The 25,400-nt window shown below is 37.7% G+C and overlaps 2 protein-coding genes across 3 annotated transcripts in view; one reads left to right on the top strand and one right to left on the bottom strand.

Moving 5' to 3' along the window:
- The window catches only part of FASTKD1 (FAST kinase domains 1), a 30,344-nt gene extending 23,590 nt beyond the window's left edge, over window positions 1-6,754 (top strand). For both annotated transcript variants that reach the window (XM_006766566.2, XM_015565763.1), the window contains exons 10-15: window positions 1,571-1,699; window positions 3,369-3,500; window positions 3,862-3,975; window positions 4,568-4,706; window positions 5,531-5,645; window positions 6,579-6,754. In XM_006766566.2, coding sequence (XP_006766629.2) covers window positions 1,571-1,699; window positions 3,369-3,500; window positions 3,862-3,975; window positions 4,568-4,706; window positions 5,531-5,645; window positions 6,579-6,674 — 725 coding nt within the window. In that variant the 3' untranslated portion in view covers window positions 6,675-6,754. The remainder of the gene's footprint in view (window positions 1-1,570; window positions 1,700-3,368; window positions 3,501-3,861; window positions 3,976-4,567; window positions 4,707-5,530; window positions 5,646-6,578) is intronic.
- A 4,281-nt stretch (window positions 6,755-11,035) lies between these two features.
- Window positions 11,036-23,685, bottom strand: KLHL41 (kelch like family member 41). The gene is made up of 6 exons (XM_015565761.1): window positions 22,481-23,685; window positions 18,765-18,922; window positions 18,546-18,653; window positions 15,410-15,595; window positions 14,097-14,243; window positions 11,036-11,780 (listed from the first exon to the last, which is right to left on the bottom strand). The coding sequence occupies exons 1-6, from the start codon at window positions 23,585-23,587 to the stop codon at window positions 11,669-11,671; spliced, it is 1,818 nt and encodes a 605-aa protein (XP_015421247.1). The 5' UTR covers window positions 23,588-23,685; the 3' UTR covers window positions 11,036-11,668.
- Window positions 23,686-25,400: the final 1,715 nt, after the last annotated feature.

Below are 25,400 nucleotides of genomic sequence, written 5' to 3'. Positions count from 1 at the left end.
ACTCTGGCTGGCTCTGTTGTGTCTGCTAATAGACAAGTAAAATGGGACTGTGTTCTGTGTATGTTTATATATGAATGAGTGTATATAACATTTTTAGTAGCACAAGTATATGTAGAAAGATGAAACTTGAAACAGACCTAGAATATGCTCTCCTGGTTGTTCAGTCATGTTTCAGAAGGAAATGAAAATATATCTCTTCTCATATTCTCTAAGTAGAGGCTTAGATAATAGAATTTCTTTTTAAATTAAGGGTGTAAGAGAAGGAAGGTTGAGAAGTACAGCTTTGATTTTTAAAAAGACTTTCTGAGAATGAAGAGTTTTGGAGACCTTTATAAGATAATTTAAAATAACTAATGGAGTAATAATTCTTTTTATTTTGAATAAATGTTAGTTTTGATAGATCGGTAAATGCCTCATTTATCTTGATCTTGCTTTATTAAAATAAACTCAGCAAAAAATAAAAAAAATTTCATTCTTTTTGTACTTTGTAAAAATACTGTTGTAGTAGGGCATTTTGGATGACTCCTTGCTTCTCATCAGTAATGTCTCTTGGATGAGGCAATTCAGCTAAATTACCTCAAGCCTTACACTCTGGGATATGTGCCATGCTGCTAATAGACAAGTAAAATGGGACAGGTAAGGGAGGAGTTGCTAGGTGAGATCTGAGCTTTTTGCATGTCTGCACTCAGCCTGGAGATCTGAGATCCCTACAGAGTAGCACAGGCAGTGGTCCAGGCTGCAGGCTGGACTCTCCAGGTTAAATCTCACTCTCCACTTGCTAACTGTGTGACTTTGAGCAAGTCATTTAACTTCCCTGTATCTCTGTACATTCATTTATAAAGTGGAAATAGTAACTGTTCCTGCTGCATACTGAAGTGAGATTTAAATGAGTTAATATTTGTAAAGTGCTTACAGTGATACCTAACAATTCTGAGCACTATTATATTATTACTAGAGGCCTGATGCACGAAATTTGTGCAGGAATAAGCCTTCCTTCTCCTGACTGCTGGCACTGGCTTCCCTCCAGCACCTGGGACCTGGGCTTCCCTTCAGCTGCCAGCAGGCACCTGGGACCTGGGCTTCCCTCATAGCCTGGGCTTCATCCAGAAGGTCGTCCAGAAAGTCGTCCGGAAGGACATCGGTCTAATTGGAATATTACACTTTTATTATTATAGATCATCAGTATATAGAGATTGGGATCAATTAGTTTTCTGTACACTATTGACCTTTAGTTTTGAATTCTTTTTCTTTTCAAGGCAATTAAAAACTTTTAATGAAAGGATAATAATAATAAAGAAGCATATAGTATGAATTTATACAAATTGAGTCACCCATGGAATCAGTGCACAGATCAAGAAACAATATTACTACAGTACCCTTCTTTCTTTTCCCCTTTTCTATTCTACCTCCACCCAAAGGCAACTACTTAACTACTGGCAATATAGATTATTTTGGGCAAGGATATGTTTGTATCATTTCTTAAAAACCTGGTTTTATCTGGATAAAGTGTGTGCTTATGTATATGTGAGGTGGCTGTAATAATTTTTTAAAAATCTTAATTTTGTTCTAGGTCTATTGGACCCTCTCAGGGTAGTGTTTCTTGGTTTCTTTTTGGCCACACTTGAATATTTTCCAGAAAATCTGCTAAAGACAATTTTTAACATCAAATTTTTAAGCAGATTGGATTCTCAACTTGAAAGTATGTATTTGCATTTTATTGTTATCATTTGTACATTATATCCAAGTTTCAGCTCTACCTATACCAAAGTACTTAAATGTTAATTTTTTTGTTTGCTTATAGAAGTATTTTCTGCTTATTGTAGAAGATTTGGAAAACACAGAAAATATAAAACAGAAAGTAAAAGATTACTCAATCTTACCACCAAGTGAAATTACTACTTTTAATGTTTTGGACTGTTTCTTTTTTTTTTCTATCTCTCCTCTTTTGTATATGTTTATGTATCTACTAGAGGCCCGGTGTATGAATTCATGCACAGGTGGGGTCCCTCGGCCTGGCAAGCGATCGGGGCCATGGGGGGTTGGCCAGCCGCCCTATCTGGGCTGATGGGGCCTGTCTGCTGGAGGGAGGGACCGCAGGAGGTTGGCCAGCTGGGGGAGGGACAGTGGGAGGTTAGCTGGCTCCTGGAGGTTGGCTGTGGGAGCGCACTGAACACCAGGGGGCAGCTCCTGCATTGAGCATCTGCCGCCTGGTGGTCAGTGCACATCATAGCAACCAGTCGACTGGTCATTCGGTTGTTTGGTCATTCGGCCGCTTAGGCTTTTATATATATAGAAGATACATATTTTAAAACAAAATTTGGATTATTTATGTATTCACTTTTATACGTTGCCTTTAGTCATTGAACTGTATTTTGAATGATTTTTCATGCCATTAAATATCTTTTGATATCATGATTTAAAAAAATAATTCTTTTTTAAAAAAAATATATTTTATTGATTTTTTACAGAGAGGAAGGGAGAGAGATAGAGAGCCAGAAACATCGATGGGAGAGAAACATCGATCAGCTGCCTCCTGCACATCTCCCACTGGAGATGTGCCTGCAACCCAGGTACATGCCCTTGACCGGAATCGAACCTGGGACCTTTCAGTCCGCAGGCCGCTATCCACTGAGCCAAACCGGTTTTGGCGAAAAAAAAAAATAATCCTTTATTGTTGAAAGTATTACATATGTCCCCTTGTTTCCTCCATTGACATCCTCCAACTCACCCCTGCCCCAGGCCTTCAGCACCCTGTCTGTGTCCATGGTTATGCACATATGCATACAAGGTCTTCGGTTGATTACCTCCCCGCCTTCCTTCTGAGATTCCCCACTCTGTTCCATGATTCCATGTCTCTGGATCCACTCTATTCATCAGTTTATTTTGTTACTTAGATTCCACACAGAGTGCGATCATGTGCTCCTTGTCTTTCTCTGGCTGCTTATTTCACTTAGCATGATATGTCATGATTTTTTTAGTGTCTAAATAATCTGCCATTATATAGATGTAATGAAGTTTATCTTAGAGGTTGTTATAAATAATGATTGTTATATATGAATCATTGTCCTCGTTTTTGTTTCCTGTGGATAGAGTCCTAAATGCAGAATAATAGGCCAATGAAAATTCTTTGGTAATATTTTTAAAAATATAGATTTAACATTAATAATTAGTAGAAATAACATAGGAGTTGGTTCTAATCATGCCACTGAATGTAATAAGTTAAAAACATAAAGCATGTGTGTGCAACTGAAATGATTTTATCAGAATAAAAGTGTCAACCAATAGTGAGGATAAATGAATGTGAAAAATGGATTGTCTTTGCTAGGTTCAAGCTATTAAAATCCATTAATATATTTTTTTTATTTCAGTTTTATATTCAACTCTAAATAGGAAGGTCCAATTTCGTCTTATGGAATTAAATAGAGCAGTCTGCTTGGAATGCCCTGAGTATCAGATTCCATGGTTTCATGACCGCTTCTGTCAGCAACTTTATAATAAAGGTTTGAGTTTTCTTTGGGTCAGAAAGTGAAGTTTAACTCTAAATTATTAGATAGTACATTGTTATTATTTTTAGACCTAACCATGACACCAGAGTTCCCAACAGTGCCATGACCTGTTTAATGGGACCTTTTTGTAGGTGAGATTTGTGTTATAAGAATTTCTTAATATTTATGACACTAAAACCCTTTTGGTAGAGAGCACAGAACTTGTGTTATACTGAATCTAGTGTCATTGCATATAATATTACATTGAAGCCCTTGTTGGAAATACAAATCTTTATGTTTCAGTTTATAGAATTGGATGGTTTTCATTCAAAAACTGATTATTTTAAGTGAAGTAATTCTTTTTATTTTTATAAAGATATTGGCAGCCTGAATGGAGCACAGCAGCAGATTTATAAAATGTTAGCAGAGGTATTAGGAGGAACCAATTGTGTAAAAGCCTCCGTTCTGACACCTTATTACCACCCAATAGGTAAGTCTTTAATCATCTCATCAACTGGAATTTTAAAGAGAAGCTTTTTTGCATTTTAAGTTATCTGGAAAATTTCTCATATTGATGTTTTTTTTTCTTCCCTCTCCCTTCCACTCTCCAAAAATCAACGGGAAAAAATATCCCCAGGTGAGGATTAACAAAAAAAAAAATTTTAAAAATATCATTGCCTAAATCAACCATTTATTGGGGTGGGGGGGGGGGGCAAAGTAGTGATATTCTACATCTATCATTCCTTCTGAATTTATTGGCTGGAATTTGTTTAAAAACTTTCAAGGTCAACTATTTATGCTTATGTACACTTCATATAGGAAAGACAGGATACAGGCTTGAATCTTGACTAGTTTTCAGATGAGCTGGCTTAGCTCCTCCAAATGTGACCAACAGAATTAAGGGGATTAAAAAAACCTCTTTAATGTGATTTGGCCTAGTCTAGTGCTTAAATATAGCCCGTGCTAAATACTAGTTATAGTTTAATAATACTTGCTGGTTGATTTGTATTGATAGATTTTGGACCAGATCTTATAAAATCAGTCGGATAATTCATACTGTTGATTCTTGTATTTGCTTATAGATTTTGAGTGTATCTTGGATAAAAGAAAAAAACCGCTTCCTTATGAAAGCCATAATATAACTTTGGGAAAACTGCCAGAAATGCACTGGGGATCAAATACCCAAATAGTTGGATCGAGACTGCCACCAGGAGCTGAAAGGTAACTTATTTTTTAGTTTCAGATTTTGTCATCTAAATGTTATATTTGGCATAATCTAATGAATTCATTTATCAAGGATTTATGAAGTAGCAGAAACTGCTTCTCATCCATCTCATGCATTCTGCCTTTATACCTTTGCTTTTACTGTGCTTTCTGCTTTAATGTCCATCCTTCATTGTCCAAAGCCTAGCATAACGTGCTAATCTCCTAGTTGACTTCAGCAGAAGCAAATAGTATCTTTTTTGGAGCCTCCATACCTTTCTGCTTTTCTGATAGCCCTCCGCCATTTCTTACTAAAGCTATGTCATTTGATCTTTGCATCTCACAGTGCCTTCCTTACATGTGGAAGGTTCATAAGAAATATATATTGGAGCCCTAACCGGTTTGGCTCAGTGGATGGAGTGTCGGCCTGCGGACTCAGGGGTCCCAGGTTCGATTCCGGTCAAGGGCATGTACCTTGCTTGCGGGCACATACCCAGTGGGGAGTGTGCAGGAGGCAGCTGATCAATGTTTCTCTCTCATCGATGTTTCTAACTATCCCTCTCCCGTCCTCTCTGTAAAAAATCAATAAAATATATTTTTAAAAAAGAAATATATATTGGATAGAGAAACAAATGGGTGAAAGCATGGAGATATTTAGTATAATTGCCATAATTCTAAGAAATAGGCTTAATTGTCATTAATAATTTAGACAGACGATAACTTGGTATACTCATTTATATTCATTTGATTTTTTGTTAGTTTATAAAATACAACCTTTTCCTGAAAGGCTTATAATTATTCATTTTGATTTTAGAGCAAATATTTATTTTTATCTTATATAGAATTGCTTTGGAATTTTTGGATTTAAGAGCTTTTTGTAGAAACATTCCTCATTTAAAAGGAAAATCTGCTATGAAAAAACGACATTTGGAGATTTTGGGCTATCGTGTAATTCAGGTATGAGATACTCATGTAAATCATCTTCTTAAAATACCTATGGTATGTGAATTATATCTTAATGAAAAAATGCTTCATTTAAACCAGGGGTCCTCAAACTATGGCCCACGGGCCACATGCAAATACAAATATTGTATTTGTTCCCGTTTTGTTTTTTTACTTCAAAATAAGATATGTGCAGTGGGCATAGGAATTTGTTCATAGTTTTTTTTTTAAACTATAGTCCGGCCCTCCAACAGTCTGAGGGCCAGTGAACTGGCCCCCTGTTTAAAAAATTTGAGGACCCCTGATTTAGACAGTTATTTAGACAAAAAAATGTACATGTGTTTCCTTTTAATGTTGAAGTTCTAGAATTACATCTTTTTAATATTTAAAAAAGTTGTATTAAAATATCTGAAACAAAATATCCTCCATTTTTTTGAAGAATCTATAATCATAAAAGCATAATATGCTAATTAGACCAGACGACCTTTCTGATGACTGTCCAGATGAAGCCGCAGCAGAGGCAGCTGCCGCGGTGGCAGGGGCCAAGCCCCTTGCACGAATTTTGTGCATCAGGCCCCTCGTAGTAAATAAAAATCATTACTTGTACCTAGAAGACCTGTTGACTTGTTTTCATTTATCTTACCAGATGGATAGAGTGGTAAGAGAAAAAGGCTAGAGTATGAATGTTGGAAAGGTGCCTAGAAAAAACTGTCCATTGTTGGTATTATAGGAACAGAAGGATGAAAAGAGCTGTGAGGCAGAAAAGGTCTTCTGGGCCTCCAGGAGGAAGGACCCACTTGGCTTCCAAAATGGGTTTAAAGGCTATACTTATGTAAACTAACTTCATAGGGTTTCTACAGCTGTGCTCAGTAGTGCTTACAAGTCTTCCCCGATGTTTTTTGTTGTTGCCTAAAATCCACTCAATCTGCATTACTTATTTTTTCACAGATCCCTCATTTAGAATGGAACTCTATGGCACTGTCAACAAAGAATGCTCGAATGGACTACCTAAGAGAACGTATATTTGGAGATGGCAAATCATGATAGTAGTTTTTATTTAAAATTAGTTACCATAGTGTGTTACATATGAACTTATTTTAATTAAGTGGTCTGACTCAGTTAAATAATAGTATAGAATTGACTGGTTTTAAGGTCAATTGAATCCATATTAAAATAAACAGACATTTTACAATAGAATATCCTCTCCACCGTCTGTTGGGAAATTGTTTAACATTCTTAATATAAAAGACATGTAGCTTTTAAGAAACTTAAACAGTTTACAATTCATCTTTGAGTACATGCTATTGTCAGGAACTGTTTTTGATATTGAGAATACAGCAGTGAGTACACTGTATCTTCAGGAGTGGAGTCAAACAAAGTAAATGAATAAAATATGCCATAGCCCTAGCTGGTTTGGCTCAGTGGATAGAACGTCAGCCTGTGGACTGAAGGGTCCCGGGTTTGATTCTGGTCAAGGTCACATGTCCGGGTCACGGGCTCGATCCCCAGTAGGGGGCGTGCAGGAGGCAGCTGATCAATGATTCTAATCATTGATGCTTTTATCTCTCTCCCTTTTCCCTTCCTTTCTGGGGGAATAAAAATATATTTAAAAAAATAAAAGTAACACAGAGACTGTGGTATGAACTATACAAGAGCTACACACATTATGGGAGCATGGGATAAGGAGCAATTATAATTAAGAATATGCTAATTAACCGGGATGCCGTAACGGGTTGACCAGACAGCAGGTTGTGCGCACAGCATTGGGGGTTGGGTGGCAGGGGCCTTCGGGCGCCTGCGTTGGGGGAGGGCCTGATCAGCAGCAGCCACAGCTGCTTCAAGGGCCGGAGAGGGAGGCAGGGCTGGACCAAAGGGTGGGCGGCACCATGTGATTTTGAATCGTGCGCTGGGCTCCTAGTGTGTGTGTGTGTATATATACACACACACACACACACATACACACACTACTTAGATGATATTAAGTGATATGGAGAAGAATTCATAGGAACATTATGGGTGGGTGTGATTTTCAATAGGGTGATCTGGGAAAGATGAGGTTATCATTTGAGTAAAGACTTAGGAGGTGAGGCTGCCTCAGGGTAGAGTACTTTACGCAAAGAGATGAGTAGGTGCAAAGATCCTGAGGTAGGAATATGCCTGCTATGTTAGAAAATAACAAGGAATCGACTATGGCTAGAGCAGAATAAATGGGTTGGAAGTATAAGAGGAAAGGTAGATAACAGTGTCAAATATATATGATCTCATGGCTACTCTGAGTGAGATGAGAGGCCGTGGGAGAGTTTCTAGCAAAGAAATGAAGTACTCATATTCTAACGGGATCACTTTGACTACTCTGTTGCTATGAGAAAAGACTGCAGTGGGGCAAGTGTATAAGCAGGGAAACCCATTAGAAGATCATTGCAGTAATTCAGACAAGAGATGGATGGAGGCTTGGAGGTAATGAGAAGTGGTCAGATTTTTTAATGTATTTGAAGGCAGAGGCAACAGAATTTGCTCAAAGATTGGGTACGAAGTATGAAAAAAAGGAGTTAAGGACAATTCTGTTTTTGTCCTGAGCAACTGAAAATATGTCAATGCCATTGATTGATATGGGGAAGTCCAGGGGAAGCGGAAGGTGGGAAGTGGTGGTGGTGGGGGTGAGGATCACAAGTTTGTTTTAGACATGTTGAGTTTGTGATGCCATTTAAATATCTAAGTGAAGATATCAAATAGGCACTTGAATAAATGAGTTTGGAGGTCAGGGGAGAGGTGCCGGTTTCCATGCCAGTGCATTGAGTGAGGAAGGGAGAGAGAGATAGAGAGTCAGAAACATCGATGAGAGAGAAATATCAACCAGCCGCCATCCTGCACATCTCCTACTGGGGATGTGCCCGCAACCCAGGTACATGCCCTTGACCGGAATCGAACCCGGGACCTTTCAGTCCGCAGACCGGTTTTGGCTGGTTCCAGATTTAAATTTGGAAGTTTCAAGCACTAGAAGAAATCACTAAAAGTGATTAGAGGAAAGTGTGACTGAAGGAAGGGTCTGAGGACTGAGCTCCAGGTGCTTGGACATGAAGGGGTGAAGAGGAAGAGGGTCAAGAAGCAGCAAAGGAGACTGGACAGGATTGGCCAGTGGGGTAGGAGGAAGCCAAGTAGGTAAGATGGAAACTGGGAAATATCCATTAAATTTAGTAATGTGAAAATCACTGGTGCCCTGGCCTGTCTGGCTCAGTTGGGTGTCATCCCTTCCCCCAAAAGGTTGCCCCTTCGATTCCTGGTCAGGTTATATGCCCTGGTTGTGGGCTCAATCCCTGGAGGCAGCCAATTGATGTTTTGTTCTCACGTTGCTGTTTCTCTCTCTCCTTGTCCCTTCCTCTCTCTAAAAATAAAAAAATATATTTTTTTAAAAATCACTGGTAACTTTGAAAAGAGTAGTTTTGGTGAAGTGATGAGTTTGAAAGTCTGACTGGTTTTAAGAGAAAGTGGGAGGAGACAAGACTTTCTTATAAATGGAAGCAAAGAAATGGGGAGATAGCAGAGGGGGAAGTGAACCAATCTTGACTTGGTCTGATCCAACAGACGCTGAGGAAGGAATACTGATATCCTCTCTGTCTTGCAACACATTTATTCAATTAAATAGTTACTAAGGGCCTACTATGTGATATAATCCCTAGCCCTTCTTCCAAGAGTGGTATATTTGTGCTCAGTGGAAAGCCATATTGTAAGGACCCTTAGGCCACCTGGTGGTGGTGGGAGGGAGGTGGGTAATTGACCATCTGAAATTTGTTATCTTCTGACTTCATGACCCACTAAATTCATTCTGTCTCAAAATAAAGTTGGCCAGAATGCCTTGAATCTTAAAATATGTGCCCTGCATGTAATTTGCTCCACTGATATTTAGTTTAGATTTAAAATATCCAATTATTTTGCATGACGAGCTCCAGTTCTTAATATTACAAAATGTGAACTTCACAGAACCTCTTGTGCAAAACAGAATCAGAACAGTAAGCAAATGAAAGATGTTTCTCCTTATTTAGTTTCTGAATTTCCTCATGATATTCATTTGTATTAGCTGATACACTTAATGCTGAGTGTTTATTATCCATTTTATGAATGTGTCCTATTTCTAAAGCAAATGATTGCCAGGACTAAACCCCTTGAACAAGTTAAAATATTTTACTGTGTAACTTTTAGAATAAAATGATTAGACTAGTGAGAGTTAGAAATTAAACTGACAAGGGTTATAAACCAGATATAAATGAAAACCCAGACAGTATATATTAAAAACAAACAAAAAAACACACCCTGATTAAATGACCCGGATATACCTTTCACTTATTGTCACACAAAATCTTACTTCTCATATACCACATCTCTTCCTTTCTCTAAGTTACCTGATCAAAGAATATATAAATATATTTGTATTTACATATATATATATATTTTAATATATTTTATTGATTTTTTACAGAGAGGAAGGGAGAGGGATAGAGAGTTGGAAATATTGATTAGCTGCCTCCTGCACACTCCCAACTGGGGATGTGCCCGCAACCAAGGTATTAACTTGACCAGAATCGAACAGAACCCTTTAGTCCACAGGCTGACGCTCTATCCACTGAGCCAAACCAGTTAGGGCTATTTATATTTTTGTTTGGTGATTTTTCTATCTAAATAAAGCATTTTTTTCATTAAGATATAATTCACATATCATAAAATCCACTCTTTTAAAGTGTTCAGTTCAGTAGTTTTTAGTACATTCACATGATTGTGCATCATCACCACTAATTCCTGAACATTTTCCTTATCCCAAAGCATTATTTTTACAACTTAATCTCATGTCTACAGAGTTCAGCATTCTTCCTAATCAGAGGATACTCCAAATCAGTCCTAAACCAGGTTTCTCAGAAAATAACATGTCGGGATAGATGTTAAACATGTCTATGAAAGCACGTGAGGCCCATAGCAATAATTAGTTGATGATTGGAGAGCATTGAATGTGATGGTTCTGGACAGCCAACTTACTATATACAGGGTGGGGCACAAGTCAGTTTACAGTTGTGAGTATGTGAAACACAGAGTTTATTCTTGCATTATTATTAATCATTGAATTATTTTTCATATGAACAACTGTAAACCTGTTGCTCCACCCTGTATACTACTACACTAAGAACAAACAGCTTGAATATAGGGTCTTATATCTCAGAAAAATAGAATAATACAGTCATCTTCCCTTCAGAAATTTGCAATAGCTCTTTCCTGGAAAGCATAGATAAACCAATGAATACACACCCTCCTCCATACCACCCACTGGCCCCAACTTCTGCCTCAGCAGTTTAAGGACACTTCCCCTCCTTCTCACCACAGATACTTTTGTTAATGGCTTAAAAACTGTGATTGGCTGGTTTTAAATTGGAAAAAAATTTTTTTTTATTTAAATCACAAACAGTATACCAGTGTCACAAAAGAATGGAGAAAAAGATGACTTGAATTTGACTACTTAGAGACTTTTCCCCTTCAAGTGAGACCCATTTATTATACTCTTTAAATAGCATTTCGGAAGTCCCTTGGCATGTAATCTTTAATATAATGCACAGGATTCTTGCCATATCTTGAAGCACTAGGAGGGAATGTTTTTGATGTTTTTAAACATTTAAAAATGTAGATGTACATATCTCATTCTCCAGTTTCATTTGTAATGGGAAACATGTAAAGTTACCCTAAAAATGCAAATGAAGCGATTAGCAACTCAAATTTAGGAACCTGCTTTATAGTCGTTGATTGAGAGCTCAAAAGAAATAATCTCGTCAAGTTAATATTGAATTTTTCATTAGAAAATGGTTTTAAGATATGATCATTACATTGAAGATTCAGACTTGGAGGTTTTGATACCCACTGCTAACCTCTTGCACAGTAACTTAGTGGATAATTTCTACATGGATCTCTGTATAGGCTTAAAAAAAAAACCCAGAATAAATTAAAGCCCTGTTATCCAAACAAACCACCTCCCAATCTATTACATTTTTTCACCTCCTTGTTTACAGTTTAGACACTTTGAAGAGATTTAAACGTGTTGCGAGGCAACTAGCTCCTGAAGCGTAACGTATTTCCTTCAACATCCCAGCCCATTCCTTTTTATCATCTTCATACCTGGTAGAGAAAAAAGAGTAATCAGTAAGCAGTTTTTAAGTAGATAGTTCTTTATGTGTTAAGTACACAAATGTGAACCTTTGAGGAAACCCTACTGGCTCTTAGCCAGAGGAGGTTTGCCCGTGACCAGTGTAGAATAATACTTGAATTCCTCCCAAATATTCATCCTTTGAATGAGCTATGTCTGCACTGCCATAGTATTTAATTTGGATGCTTAAGCAGTTAAGTCTTACCTGGGAATCAGACTATCCAGAGATGAGGAGTAATACACAGGCAATGAAACATTCACTTTGGACTGATAGATAGATATGGCTGGTTTTTTTATGAATCAAGGCCAACAGACTCTACCTTAACGTAAGAACTGGATGAGCAGGTTCTGAATTTCATTTGTTCTCATACACTAGTGCTCAGCACTAGATGTTAAGTAGGATCTGGTTGTTCCCTGCGAATATTCAGGGTTATCAAGTTACAGACAACTCGAATTCCTCTGCCTGGTGCCTGGAATGCTTTTCTCTCTTTGTATGAGAAACTCCTAAATGCTGCCTTCTCTCTGAAGTATTTCTTGCCTTCTTCTCTTCATTTTTCACATTGTCCTTTAAATAGTATCTTGCCTGACCGGTTTGGCTCAGTGGATAGAGCGTCAGCCTGCGGACTGAAGGGTCCCGGGTTCGATTCCGGTCAAGGGCATGTACCCTGGTTGCGGGCACATCCCCAGTGGGGAGTGTGCAGGAGGCAGCTGATCGATGTTTCTCTCTCGTTGTTTCTAACTCTATCCCTCTCCCTTCCTTTCTGTAAAAAATCAATAAAATTTATTAAAAAAAATAAATAGTATCTTTATAGCAATTACTCTGTTTTAATCCCCCTCCTATATTTATGTTCTCAACAAGCTCAAGGGCATTTGAGGACAAATAATAAAGGGTGTCCCAAAATTCATGCAAGAAGTAATTTTGATAGAAAACAGGTTTATAATTAAAAGTTGTAATTTTTTTTATTGATTCATAAAGTATACAGTATAGGGTTATGTATGGAATAGCATATCGGGTAAATGGCCTCCACGGCTTTGCTGGCACATATGGAAATTGCTCATGCAGTAATTGAATTGTTTCTCTGGCTGTATGGCATGTGACACCATCTTGTTGAAACCACATGTCATCCACATCCATATCTTGCAATTTAGGCCCAAAAAACTGGATTAGCATGTCGTGATAGTGAGCACCATTAACTGTTATTGCCTGGGCAGCTGCATTTCGGTCATGGGAAATTTCAACAAAAGAGTGCGTATGTACCAGCAAGGCCATTTACCCGATATGCTATTCCATACATAACCCTATACTGTATACTTTATGAATCAATAAAAAATTTACAATTTTTAATTATGAACCTTGTTTTTTCTATCAAAATTACTTCTTGTGTGAATTTTGGGGCACCCTTATATCTTACTCATTATTTTCCCTCCAGAAGCAATCATTACTTGGCATAAAGAAATACCTGAGCTCTGGCTGGTGTGTCAGTGGTGAGAGTGTCAGTCCAAGCACCAAAGGGTGTAGGGTTCCATTCTCAGTCAAGAGCAGGTACCTGGGTTGCAGGTTTGATCCCAGCCTGGCCCCCTCGTGTGGGAGGCAGGCAATCGATGTGTCAACCAATCAGCTCCCCCCGACCCCCTTTCCTCTCTCCTTCCACTATCTCTAAAAAAAATTAGTGGAAAAAATATCCTTGCATGAGGATTAATAATTAGCTGATACCTATGTAAGATATGCACTATGTGGCTGAACCGGTTTGGCTCAGTGGATAGAGCATCGGCCTGCAGACTGAAGGGTCCCGGGTTTGATTCCGGTCAAGGGCATGTACGTTGGTTGTGGGTGCATCCCCAGTGGGGGGCATGCAGGAGGCGGCTGATTGATGTTTCTCTCTCATCGATGTTTCTGACTCTCTGTCTCTCTCCCTCTCTGTAAAAAATCAATAAAATATATTTTTTAAAAAAGCTTTTGTAACTAAATCCTCAGGAAATATGTAAAACCATAGAAATTAGATTTAAAATAGAATTCATGAATTGGTGGAAAACTCAAGAGGTTAAATATTTCTTCATAACTCTGTTTTAAATTCTCATTTAATTGGTTAAGAACAAGCCCAGATAAGTTCTGGTTAGAAGAAGTAGCATGTACAAAAGTTCAATTAGATTCCGAATCTACCACCAATAAGTAGCTTATATGTTGGGAAAGTCTGGCTTACTATTTACTTAAAAGTGGTTCATTTTATCAGTTATCACTTATCTGAATTTGATATTTGGTTCGGAAAATTGGAGTGGAGAGAACTTACTTCCATATATCATTGACTTCAGTGGGTGCAAACTCTTTGGACTCCAGCTGAATCATGGCAAAACCACTGATGGCATACAGGGATCCAGCCAGACTGACCAAACTGATGGAACTTCTTTCCTGGGGAAATTCGGTCATTGCTTCCCATCTAGGAATTATTGAAAATAATCAATGTAAAACTAAAGAAATGCCAACTGTATTTACTGACCAATTATAGGTAATTATAAAGAAATTCAAGTAGCATAGGCACCCAAAATTAGAAGATGAAATTTGCTACTAGGAAATATCTAAATATTATTCCTTTCTTTGAAAGAAATAACCAGATTAGATATAAAGTTCTCAATATGACAATAACATGTATACTGTAGACAATCTGGAAAATACAGAAAGGTATAGAAGAAAATAAATATCCCCTATGATCATATCTTCCAGACTTAATCATAAGCAACATTTTTGTGTAATTTTGTCATTTTTATAAAAGGATACATTTAAATATAAACATCCATTCATACATATGAATGAAACTAAGAAAATAATTACAATTTTGTGTGCAGCTTCTTTAACTTTTTACCCATATTATATAGTCTTCAAAAACATGATTTTCAATGATTATTTAAGTCCTAGCCATAGAAGTTCCTTGTAATTTTCAGATACTAAAGTCTATTGTAATCAGGCATACATGGTTTCTTAAAAATGTAATAATAGTTTACTCTAATTTTTTCTTCATTGCTAAACTGAGAGTATAAAACTATATATTCATCCAGAGGTGTGAGCTCAAAAATTTAAAAAAGACTAATTTTATGTAAATATTTGTCTAATGTTTTCACATTAACTTTAAGCCAATAAAAGCTTAAAAGTTAAAAATTTAAGAATATCATAAAGAGCATAAAAGAATTAAACTTCTGAAGCACTCATGCTTTACAAATATCACAAGCTAAGGTGGAGGTTTTTTCATCTTTAAAGAAACTACCTGATTCAAATCAAATAACTCTATAGAGACATGTATATCCACCTACGTGTAGATAATTACTCAGAAGTGTTATCTTTGCATGACTAACTTCACAAAGTTAATAACAAGTACGAATTAAGTACTTCAACATTACCTTGAGGGTCATGCATTCCAAATTACAAACACATGTAATGCAGCAAAATGTTAGGCATTTTTACACTCAGTAACAGGAAAAGAAACCCAGATGAAAATATTTTCTCTTTAAGCCTTACTTTCCTGTCCTCCTCTCCCCATGTTCTAGAAAGCTTGACATTTATCCAAAGTTAACACTTAAAATGTATAGTGATTCATATGCAGTAACTCACTTATTGGTTGTGAGGTCAAAAGCTTCAACAGACGCTGAAAGACCCTCTTCAGTGACACCTCCTGCAACCACAATTTTGCCTTTATGGATAGCCACTCCGAACATCGAACGTGGGGTTTTCATTGGAGGCATATCTTTCCAGTCTCCTTTTTTTGGGTTGTAGATAAATACTCTGTTTGTACACTTTCTGTAAACAAAAGAGACAACAAAATGATCCTTATAGAACCTTCCTTTTTTGAAAGAAGCAACTTCACTAGTCATCTAGCTTTGCTTCTCATATGAAATATGTAGTACAGCAGAGGATCAGAAAACCCCCAAAGTATCCTTTATTTTTTCTTTTTATTGAATTTATTGGGATGGCACTGATCAACCCCCAAAGTATACTTAATCTGAACATATGCCACCAAGCAAAGGACAGTTTCAAATGTGAGGACCAAAACTATTTTATAATTTAATGATAGTACTGGAAGGTAGAACACCTTTACTCTGTTAATCCTCACTTGAGGATATTTTTTCCATTGTTTTTCAGAGAGAGTGGAAGGGAGGAAGATAGAGGTAAAGATAGAAAGAGAGAAACATTGATGTGAGAGAGACACATCAACTGGTTGTCTCCTACATGTGCCCCAATCGGGGGTAGGAGGTGGGAAGCGAACCCACAACCCAGGTACATGCCCTTGACCAGAAGTCAAGCCTGTGACCCTTCAGTGTGCAGGCTGATGCTCTAACCACTGAGAAACCAGCCAGGGCAGGAAACCCACAAAGAGTATATTTTAATCCTGCTACTGACTTCAACAGAAGACATGAATAGAGCAAAATATAAACCATAAGACCTTCATTGTGTGTTAGTAACAAAACGTTTATTTCAGTATCTGAATATCCTAAGAATGAATCAGTTAACTTAAAAAGTAATTAGGTGGGAAGGCCGGGGTAAGAGATCAACCAAAGGACTTGTATGCATGCATATAAGCATAACCAATGGACATAAGACACTGGGGTGTAGGGGAGGCCGGGGGAAGGTCAAGGGGCGGGGGGAAGAGGAGACATATGTAATACTCTTTGTAATACTTTAAGCAATAAAAAAATAAAAAAATGAATATAAAACTAAAAAAAGTAATTAGGTGAGACTGTACCTATTTTAAAATTTAACTATGTAATATGATGGCTCATTTAATTTCAGTTCATCATTAATAAACCAATATATTTTAAGAACCCTGGGACTATAGATTAGACAACTAATCATCTGAGTTGATGAGTAATGAGAACAGTTTTATATGCTAAATGCTACCAGAAAAACTTGGACTCATCTGAATTCTTCTTAGTATGTTCCTTATGTTTTGTTAAAGTTATCCACAATTCACTGATGAAAGTTTAGAATTCCTAATAATAATTGATTAACTGAATATATTTTTGTAGCCAAAAAGCAAACAAACAAAATTCCAACTTTTTGTGAGGACAATTTTTTTCTTCAGTCTTAGAACAGACCAGATACCTGAAGTAGAAGCATTTCTTCTAATATTTGACTATGAATATTACTTTAGAATTTCTTGCCCCTCCAGTGTAACTCTGGTTGAGCGCTGACCCATGCACCAGGAAGTTACAGGTGAAATTCCTGGTCAGGGCATGTGCTAGGTTGCAGGCTCAATCCCCAGTAGGCGGCGTGCAGGAGGCAGCCAATTGATATTTCTCATTGATGTTTCTATCTCTCCCTCTCCCTTCCTCTCTCTGGAATCAATTAAAGAAAAAACACTTAAGATTTCTTGACTAGAACATGATACAAAGTCATGTTCTTCACATTTAGTGGTGATAACTAGTGCAATTCAGTGCTTACTTTTAGATAATGACTCATTTCAAAGTTCTTGACTGGCATTTGCCAAGCCACACCTCAGCTAATCATATTCTCAAGATTACTATTCTTACTGACAAGACTTGTATGCTTCTTACTGACATATCAATTTCCTAGTTACTAATACTTGAAGGAAACAATTTAAGCCACTTGGCAGGGTCATTATGTTTCCAAAATCAGGACACAGCCGACTGAAGCAGGTATCTGGGGTTTGTTTAGCTCAGCTGTGGGCAAACTACGGCCTGCGGGCCGGATCCGGCCAGTTTGAAATGAATAAAACTATTAAAAAAAAAGACTGTACCCTTTTATGTAATGATGTTTACTTTGAATTTGTATTAGTTCACACAAACACTACATCCATGCTTTTGTTCTGGCCCTCCGGTCCAGTTTAAGAACCCATTGTGGCCCTCGCGTCAAAAAGTTTGCCCACCCCTGGTTTAGCTTCTATAATTGAAACTTAGTTGCTTTCAGAGCTCAGAGCCAGGCCGCAGCAGGCAGGGAACCTTGGCTTCCTCCAACACTGGAGCAAGCAAGCCTCCTGCTCGCTTCAGCTGCGTGGCTGCAAGCCGCCATCTTGGTTGGCGGTTAATTTGCATATCTCCCTGATTAGCCAATGGGAAGTGTAGTGAAAGTATGGTCAATTACCCTTTTTGTCTTTTATTAGATAGGATGCTCCTAAGTACTCCTTTTCTACTATAAGACTGCTTATGTTGGAGGCATTATGAAATCATCCTATATAATAAAAGCCTAATATGCTAAGTGTCCAGTTGTCCGGTCGGCCATTCAACCAATCAAAGTGTAATATGCTAATGATATGCTAAAGCTGCTCAACTGCTCACTATGACGTGCACTGACCACCAGGGGGCAGAGAGTCAACTGGTCGACCAGTCGCTATGACATGCACTGACTAACCACCAGGGGGAAGATACTCTGACTGGTAGGTTAGCTTGCTGCTGGGGTCTGGCTGATTGGGACTAAGCGAGACGGGCCAGACACACCCTGGAGCCCTCCTGCAATCCCTCCCCAGCTGGCCAACCTCCTGCATCTAGACCTGTGCCTTCTCGCAATCCAGGCTGAGCCTCCCCCCTCCACAAGTGCACAAGTTTCATGCACCAAGCCTTTAGTTTATAATATACTCCAATAACTTTTCAAAATTTAAAAAATTTCCCCCCAAAGACTTATGGGTGAGAACCAAGTCCTATTTCACTATGGAGACTTAAATGAAAAGAGGAAGGAACCCTTGTAATAAAAAACCACTTGGATGTAAAGCACCAGGAGGGTTCAGGGTACTCACTTGTCATCTGTCTTTCCTCCTAGACAGTATATCATCCCCTTATGTGAAACCACATTATGGCCATAGACTTTGATAGGAAGTTTTTTTACTTCATTCCATTTTGCAGCCCTAAAATCAGAAGATGAAAGAATTTATTTATAAGCTTTCAGTAAAAATATGAATGTTCTAGACACTCATATACCTGAATGCTTAGGAAATGGGAATGTCATGCAAACTTACACAGGATCATAGCATAATACTGTATCCAGCGAAGCCTCCGTTTGAAGGTCTTTGCCGGCAACTACGTAGATTTTGTCATCTGCCTCTCCCAGACCGAAAAGACACCTCGCTGAAGGCAGAGGTGGAAGGCCAACCCACTCAGATGCAACGGTATCAAGCTGGAAGAAAAAAAAAAGAGGAAATGTGGAGCTTGTTAGCAAAAGGTTACAGATGTACCAGAAAATATCTATACTTTCTGAGGTAGTCAAAGATCTTGCAAGTAAAATACACTATAAATCAAAAGTATTATATTTTACTTAGAAAAGTGAGACAATCTACTTGGTTTAACAAAATAGCTGAAAGTAACAGAATGTGTAGGACTTTAAGAAAGGAAAGAGAATGAAATGAGTCACCAGATGTTGGTTAGAACGGTGAAGTTTGTTGTCAAATTTTCGTCTCTTGTTCAGGTTTGAACAGGGAATCATAATACTTTTAGGACACTGGTGAAAGGAAGGTTTTCACTGCAGGGAGGGTCACAGTACGTGAGTGATCCCCGCATGCTATATTTAACATGCTCCCCAAGCCGGCATCCGGGGCAGCTGGACCTGTCGCTCAGTCCACAGACAACTGGAACGTTAGGCAGTATCGTCTTCCAAAACTTTTCAGGTTTGCTTTATTGCTTTATGAGATAGGCAGGTGTTCTAGCTTATAACCTCCTAGCCTTTTGTTGAGCATCAATTGAAATACCTTTCTCTTTTAGGAAGTAATTGCTTATTTTTGCTATTGCCACTTCTGCAAACCTAAGATCGCCTTCTATGTGTCCGGGCCCTGGGGGAGGTGGTTCTGGTATGTCTGGCATCAATTTCAGCGTACTGTTACTACTACAACTTACTATTGGTAATTTTAAGATTTTCCAATTTGCATCTAGGACACCAAGGCACAAGAAAACTGCTGTCGGAAGGTCGTGCCATCACAGGCTTCTTGAGCTCTCTAGTGCTACTTCTGTGCAGCAGAAGAAAAAGCAATAGGGCCCAGAATAAATGGATACCAAGAACAGATGTAGGCAAATGGCTGTGGTACGGGGAGGGGTCCCTGTGGAAGCCCATCAGTATCTGGTCTAGTAACCTTGGTTAAAGCGAAGTACTAATTAAGACTAGACGAGACGAGTGGTTTAATCCCCACATGTGCACTAGCTTTGCATTTACTAATTTCGATATCTACATTGTGATCACTAATGTTTTCATTTTTGAAAAAAAGAAATCCTTTGATCAAGAAAGTGGCCGAAACCGGTTTGGCTCAGTGGATAGAGCGTCGGCCTGCGGACTGAAGGGTTCCGGGTTCGATTCCGGTCGGGGGCATGTACCTGGGTTGTGGGCACATCCCCAGTGGGAGATGTGCAGGAGGCAGCTGATCGATGTCTCTCTCTCATCGTTGTTTCTGACTCTCTATCTCTCTCCCTTCCTCTCTGTAAAAAATCAATAAAATATATTAAAAAAAAAAAGAAGGTGGTGTGCAGTATAGTAGAAAGAATAATGAACATTTATGGAGTTTTGACTCTGTGACAGGGTTTGTACTAAATGCTTTACTCGAGTAATCTCATTTAGTTCTCCAGGATAGACACTTCGATTGTCTCCATTTTACAGATGAGGAAACTGAGGCACAGAAGGGTTGAACATTTGCCCAAGCCCACAGAGCTTGTAAGGGATATCTGAATGCAAGCTACATAAATCCATAGTTTTTGTTTTAAAATGGGAACAGAAACCCTCATGACCCCATGCGGGTGGGTATATTGCCCGCACTTTGCAGTATTGTCTACATCCCCTACCACCCTTGATGGGGTATTTCCTGCAGCAGACAGAACAGTAGACTGCCTGCCAGACTCTCTGATACGTGAGCTGTCAAGCTATTGAACCACTATGGCTCTAGTTTCCTCATCCTTAAAATTAGGGTTTGGACCTAGGTTATTTTAAGATGTGGTGCTATTCAAAGATTTGATGAATCTATTAACTCTATGGAAAAAAAAAACACCCTCTCTTACCTATGTAAAAAAATTCACATAATCTATTTACAGTATACAATCAAAGGCCATATTACTCCTAACTTAGTACTTTTTAAATAGATGTGAACAAGCAAAAATGCAACACCTGAAATTCTCATACCTAAATTTTCTTATGAGTCATTACCCTCTTTTATAATTGGATTTTTCTACTTTAATTAATAAAGAGAAACTTAATATTGAGCCTATGATATTATGAATAATTCATAGTTATATTAAGGAATCCAGTAGAAAAGAATCTCTTATAAAGTAATTGTTATTTGGATAGAGAATTAATTTTATTTTACAATGCTAAGACTTCTGCTAACTAAAAACTTCATAGGAAGAAAAATCAATATGACAGAATTTCATTTAAGTTCATTTGAATGTCCCCTAGAGCAGTGGTTTCATGCATCAGAATCACCAAGGGGGCTCACCCTCCAGAGTTTCTGTCCACAGGTCTGGGCAGGACAATCAGGTGTTTTTATCCTGGCATTTTGTTCTACTCCTTGTGCCTTTTAAAAGGAGCACGGCATGGGCAATGACAGGGAGCTGACCCTTTCAACTTTGAATAACTTTTTATGGTTATAAAAACATCAAGCAGTTTTCTTGAACCAGAAATGAGAGGCTAAGTCAATAAAAGTAAGGGTAGTAACAGGATGGAAGAAAATACAGATACGGCTGTAAATATTCCATGGATCTCTTATTTCTAGGTATCTGTCTGTATTTTGATGTAATTTTTACTTCCTAGATATAATTATTCTTTTAAATTGAATTTTCCCTTTTTGAAATTAAAATGAGGGCTTAGGAAATTTTCTGTCCCACATTCAAATACTTATGATTACAGCTTCTATTTTATTTTTTTATTTCTAGTTAACATTCTTCAGTAGATCTTTGAAAATTAAGAAGCATGGTTAACATGTATTATTACATTTTTCAAGATTAGAAAAAGCTGGTTTAAATACCATATTTTGTGAATGCACAGTATTCACACACTTCGAGAGTACATAGTTACTGTGGTATGACATTCTACACTTACTTAGCTCTAGCCTTCCCAACTCAAGTGCCCAGAAATCCCAGGCCATGACTAAACAAACTCTTTGAGCTAGCCGTAAGCTGCAAAATACTGGCATTGGCATTAGTGAAGATAAAGGTGAAGCCACTGATTCCTTCATAAACTGATCAAGTACAAGGTATTGATAATATGAAACAAACTCCCTTCAGACAAACTACAGTCTATTAGTTTTGAATTTGTTTTCTAAGAAACTTCTGTGGTTTTACAAAACAGACTAAGTTGTAATAATGTCTAAGTATAACTGTGATCCAAATAAATGTGATCATTTATCACATATAAAAAGTCATTGTAAATTCCTAATATTGTGAATCAATTCCAATTTGTGACACTTGTGCAGACAGTTTTTCCTAGAAGGTAATGCAAAGTGCGAAATATACACACAAGTTCTTATCACTTTCAACAAAATTATATTATAGGCAGCAACCATAAATAAGAGGTGACAAATTAGTTTCAGGAAACTTGGGAAGAAATTAGAAAATCTGTTCAATTATAGCTTTTTTGGACTGAAATAGGACATCAAGTAGAATAAAATGCAAGCAGCCTGAATAATTTGCAAATCAGCTAAGTGGATGGTGAGTAACCACCTTGCCTTTATATCTCCACTTGTATAAAAATTGCCTTTCTTACCTGGAAGAAGTATGACTGTAGAGGTTGATCTTTATTTTCTTCATCCACATATAGTCCTCCTACCACATATACCTGATTTTGTTGGGTAACGACGCTGGAATGATTTCTGGGAATCTGTTCAGCCAATGCAGTAAGGTAGCATTCATTTTCCGTGGGATCATAAGCCACTGCAGCTGTGTCATTAATCAAGAGGATGAGGTCTTTGACAAACATTCCATGCCTGGGAATGTCATTCAGGTAACCAGGAAGTAAATCTTCATCACCAACATCTCCATTCACCTCACCAGCCCCAGCCTTGTCTGCATTCTTGCTCGGTTCTGGAAGTTTGCCTGCGAAAGCGTCTTTGAGAACTTTGATTTTTTTCTGGAGTTCTGGGTTGCTTTTAATGATATCATCTTTCTCAACATGATCTTTAAAATATTTTTCTGTCATCAGGCGAAAACGGATACAATCAAACACTTCGCTAAGGCTTTTAACTCTTTCTTTGTCTGTTCGCACCCATTTCATCACCGCCTCAAATACTGTTTCTTCCTTTTCTACATTTAGGCTGTCATTTGAAACGACTGAGATCAATTCCTGTGGCGACAGTTGCATGAAGTCCTCTTCCTTACAAATCTGTACAAAGCGGTCAGACACAAATTCCCGGGCCGAGATGGCAAGTCTGGGGCAGTCAAGGAGAAGTCCTAATCTTAGGATGGCTAGACAGTTACCAGGAGCCAGTCTTTTCTGAAGATAAGAGACACAGACAGTGAACACGGAGGGGATCTGAAAGCGGCTGGCCAGTGCAAAAATATCTTGCACGTTTCCATCGTTGAGATCAATACTGGCGGAGTAGAGGTACTTGATGATTAAATCCAGCATGGCAGAATCCACATTATCTAGTACTACCTCCTTTTTTTTCGCCTCATCCATGTCAGATAAAAAATACTCACGGAAGTAAGGACTACACGCTGACAAAATCAATCTGTGGCACGGAATACTTTTGTCGCCAGCTTTTAGGGTGCAGTCGATGAATTTTTTCTCATCCAGGAGATCTCTTAGACCATCCTGAAGAAGGGTGGATTGGTAAAGCCGCAGTTCCTCTGCGAGTTCCCGCTGCGATTCCATTTTGGGAGTCACCTGGGTGAGGAAGGGGACACTGAAGGCCTTAGCTCCGCGCAGCACACAGGTCTAGCTGTGAAGAGGCAGAGCAGTGTGCTTTGCCCAGCCTGAAGCCTTTGCAATTTAATCCCACCGGCTAAATATAGATACCAACTCCAACAACGGGAATTCAGGAGAGCTGGTTTGGAAAGAAGAGTGGTTCTTGCAGCTGTTATAGATGGAAAGGAACAACTGAAACTTTTTATCACGAAGGAAACAGCTCAGAAACAAGAGATTTAAACGAAGTGGAAAGCTTTAAAATACGTAAAGCATTAGGAGGTCAGCTAATAAAGGCTATTACAAGAAAATGTTTATTGAATTAACAGAAAACTGAATCATAAAAATGAGTCAGTCCACTAAAAATGGTCTGGTGGCAAGCTACTTGGCTATCTGATTAATCATGCAAAGGTCAAGAATATGGGGTGAGTTCATTTGAATACTCAAGCAAGATCCCCTTTCCAAAAACTGTTACAAAGTTTTATTTTCAACTTACAACAGTGAGGTACATACTTTTCTTTTAGAAACAGGACACCAAAAGACTTCTACTTATGTTCTATAATTATAGTGGTTTTAGAAAAACATTAAAAATAATACCCTCATCATAACTGAAATAATAAGTATAGAGAAAGTGCTAATTTTCTAAGACATTCTAAATTATCTTTGTTAAATGGAAAAAGTATAATTGGTATTGAGTTAAATTATAAAATTATTTTATTCACACTCTGCCTCACTCTACATAGTGTTTGGTGTGGCAAACAATAGCAATAAAATAAGTAAAATAAAAGCTGTCATCAAGATCAAAAAGAAAAAGAAATACTTTGAAGTCAATATTAGAGAAATAAACCCACACACAATTTGATCACTAAAGATATCCTATGATGTAAAGTGTTTAAGATGATTTTTCATTAAAGAAAAAGTTAAGAACAGATGTAACCCCATGAGAACAATGTTATCAACAGAACATAGCAAAATCAGGATGAAATGCTACATCACCTGTATAAATTTGGAAAACAGGTCTAATACATGAAAAAGAAAATTAAGAAAGAATGTATAAGTGGAACCATAATTTCAGTTTATTATAATAGAACACCATATTAATTATGGAATTCAGAAAGCATGATTTGAAAGAAAATTGATTTTTTAATATACAGATAGCATCATATACTTATGAAATATTTTATTACAAAATTATATTGTCACATTTTCTGAACTCAGTGGGGCTGTAGAAATACTGTAATATCAATGGTTAGTATCTTTTTCTTTAAATAATATTTTATTTTTCAATTACAGTTGATGTAGAATATTATATTAATATCAGGTGTACAACCCTGTGATTAGACATTTATATAACTTACAAAGTGATCACTCCGATAAATCTAGTACCTGCCTGACACTATAGTTGTTATAATATTATTGACTATATTCCCTATGCTGTACTTGATAACCCCGTGACTATTCTGGAACTACCAATTTGTATTTCCTAATCCCTTCACCTTTTTCACTCATCCTGCCAACTCCCCTCCCATCTGCCAATCATCAAAATGTTCTCTATGAGACTCTTTATGTTCTGCTTATTTATTTTGTTTTCTAAGTGAAATCATCTGACATTTGACTTTCTCTGTCTGACTTATTTCACTAGCACAATACACCCTAGGTCCATCCATGTTGTTGCAGATGGCAAGATTTTTTTTTCATATTTCATTGCATATATGTACCACTTCTCGGTATTCTTAAACATGCTCAAAAGAACATAAGCTCTATGAAGATAGGGAATATTTTT

The sequence above is a fragment of the Myotis davidii genome, unplaced genomic scaffold, assembly GCF_000327345.1.
Source record: "Myotis davidii unplaced genomic scaffold, ASM32734v1 scaffold59, whole genome shotgun sequence".
Lineage (NCBI taxonomy): Eukaryota > Metazoa > Chordata > Mammalia > Chiroptera > Vespertilionidae > Myotis > Myotis davidii.
This window is presented reverse-complemented; position numbering and strand designations above follow the sequence as displayed.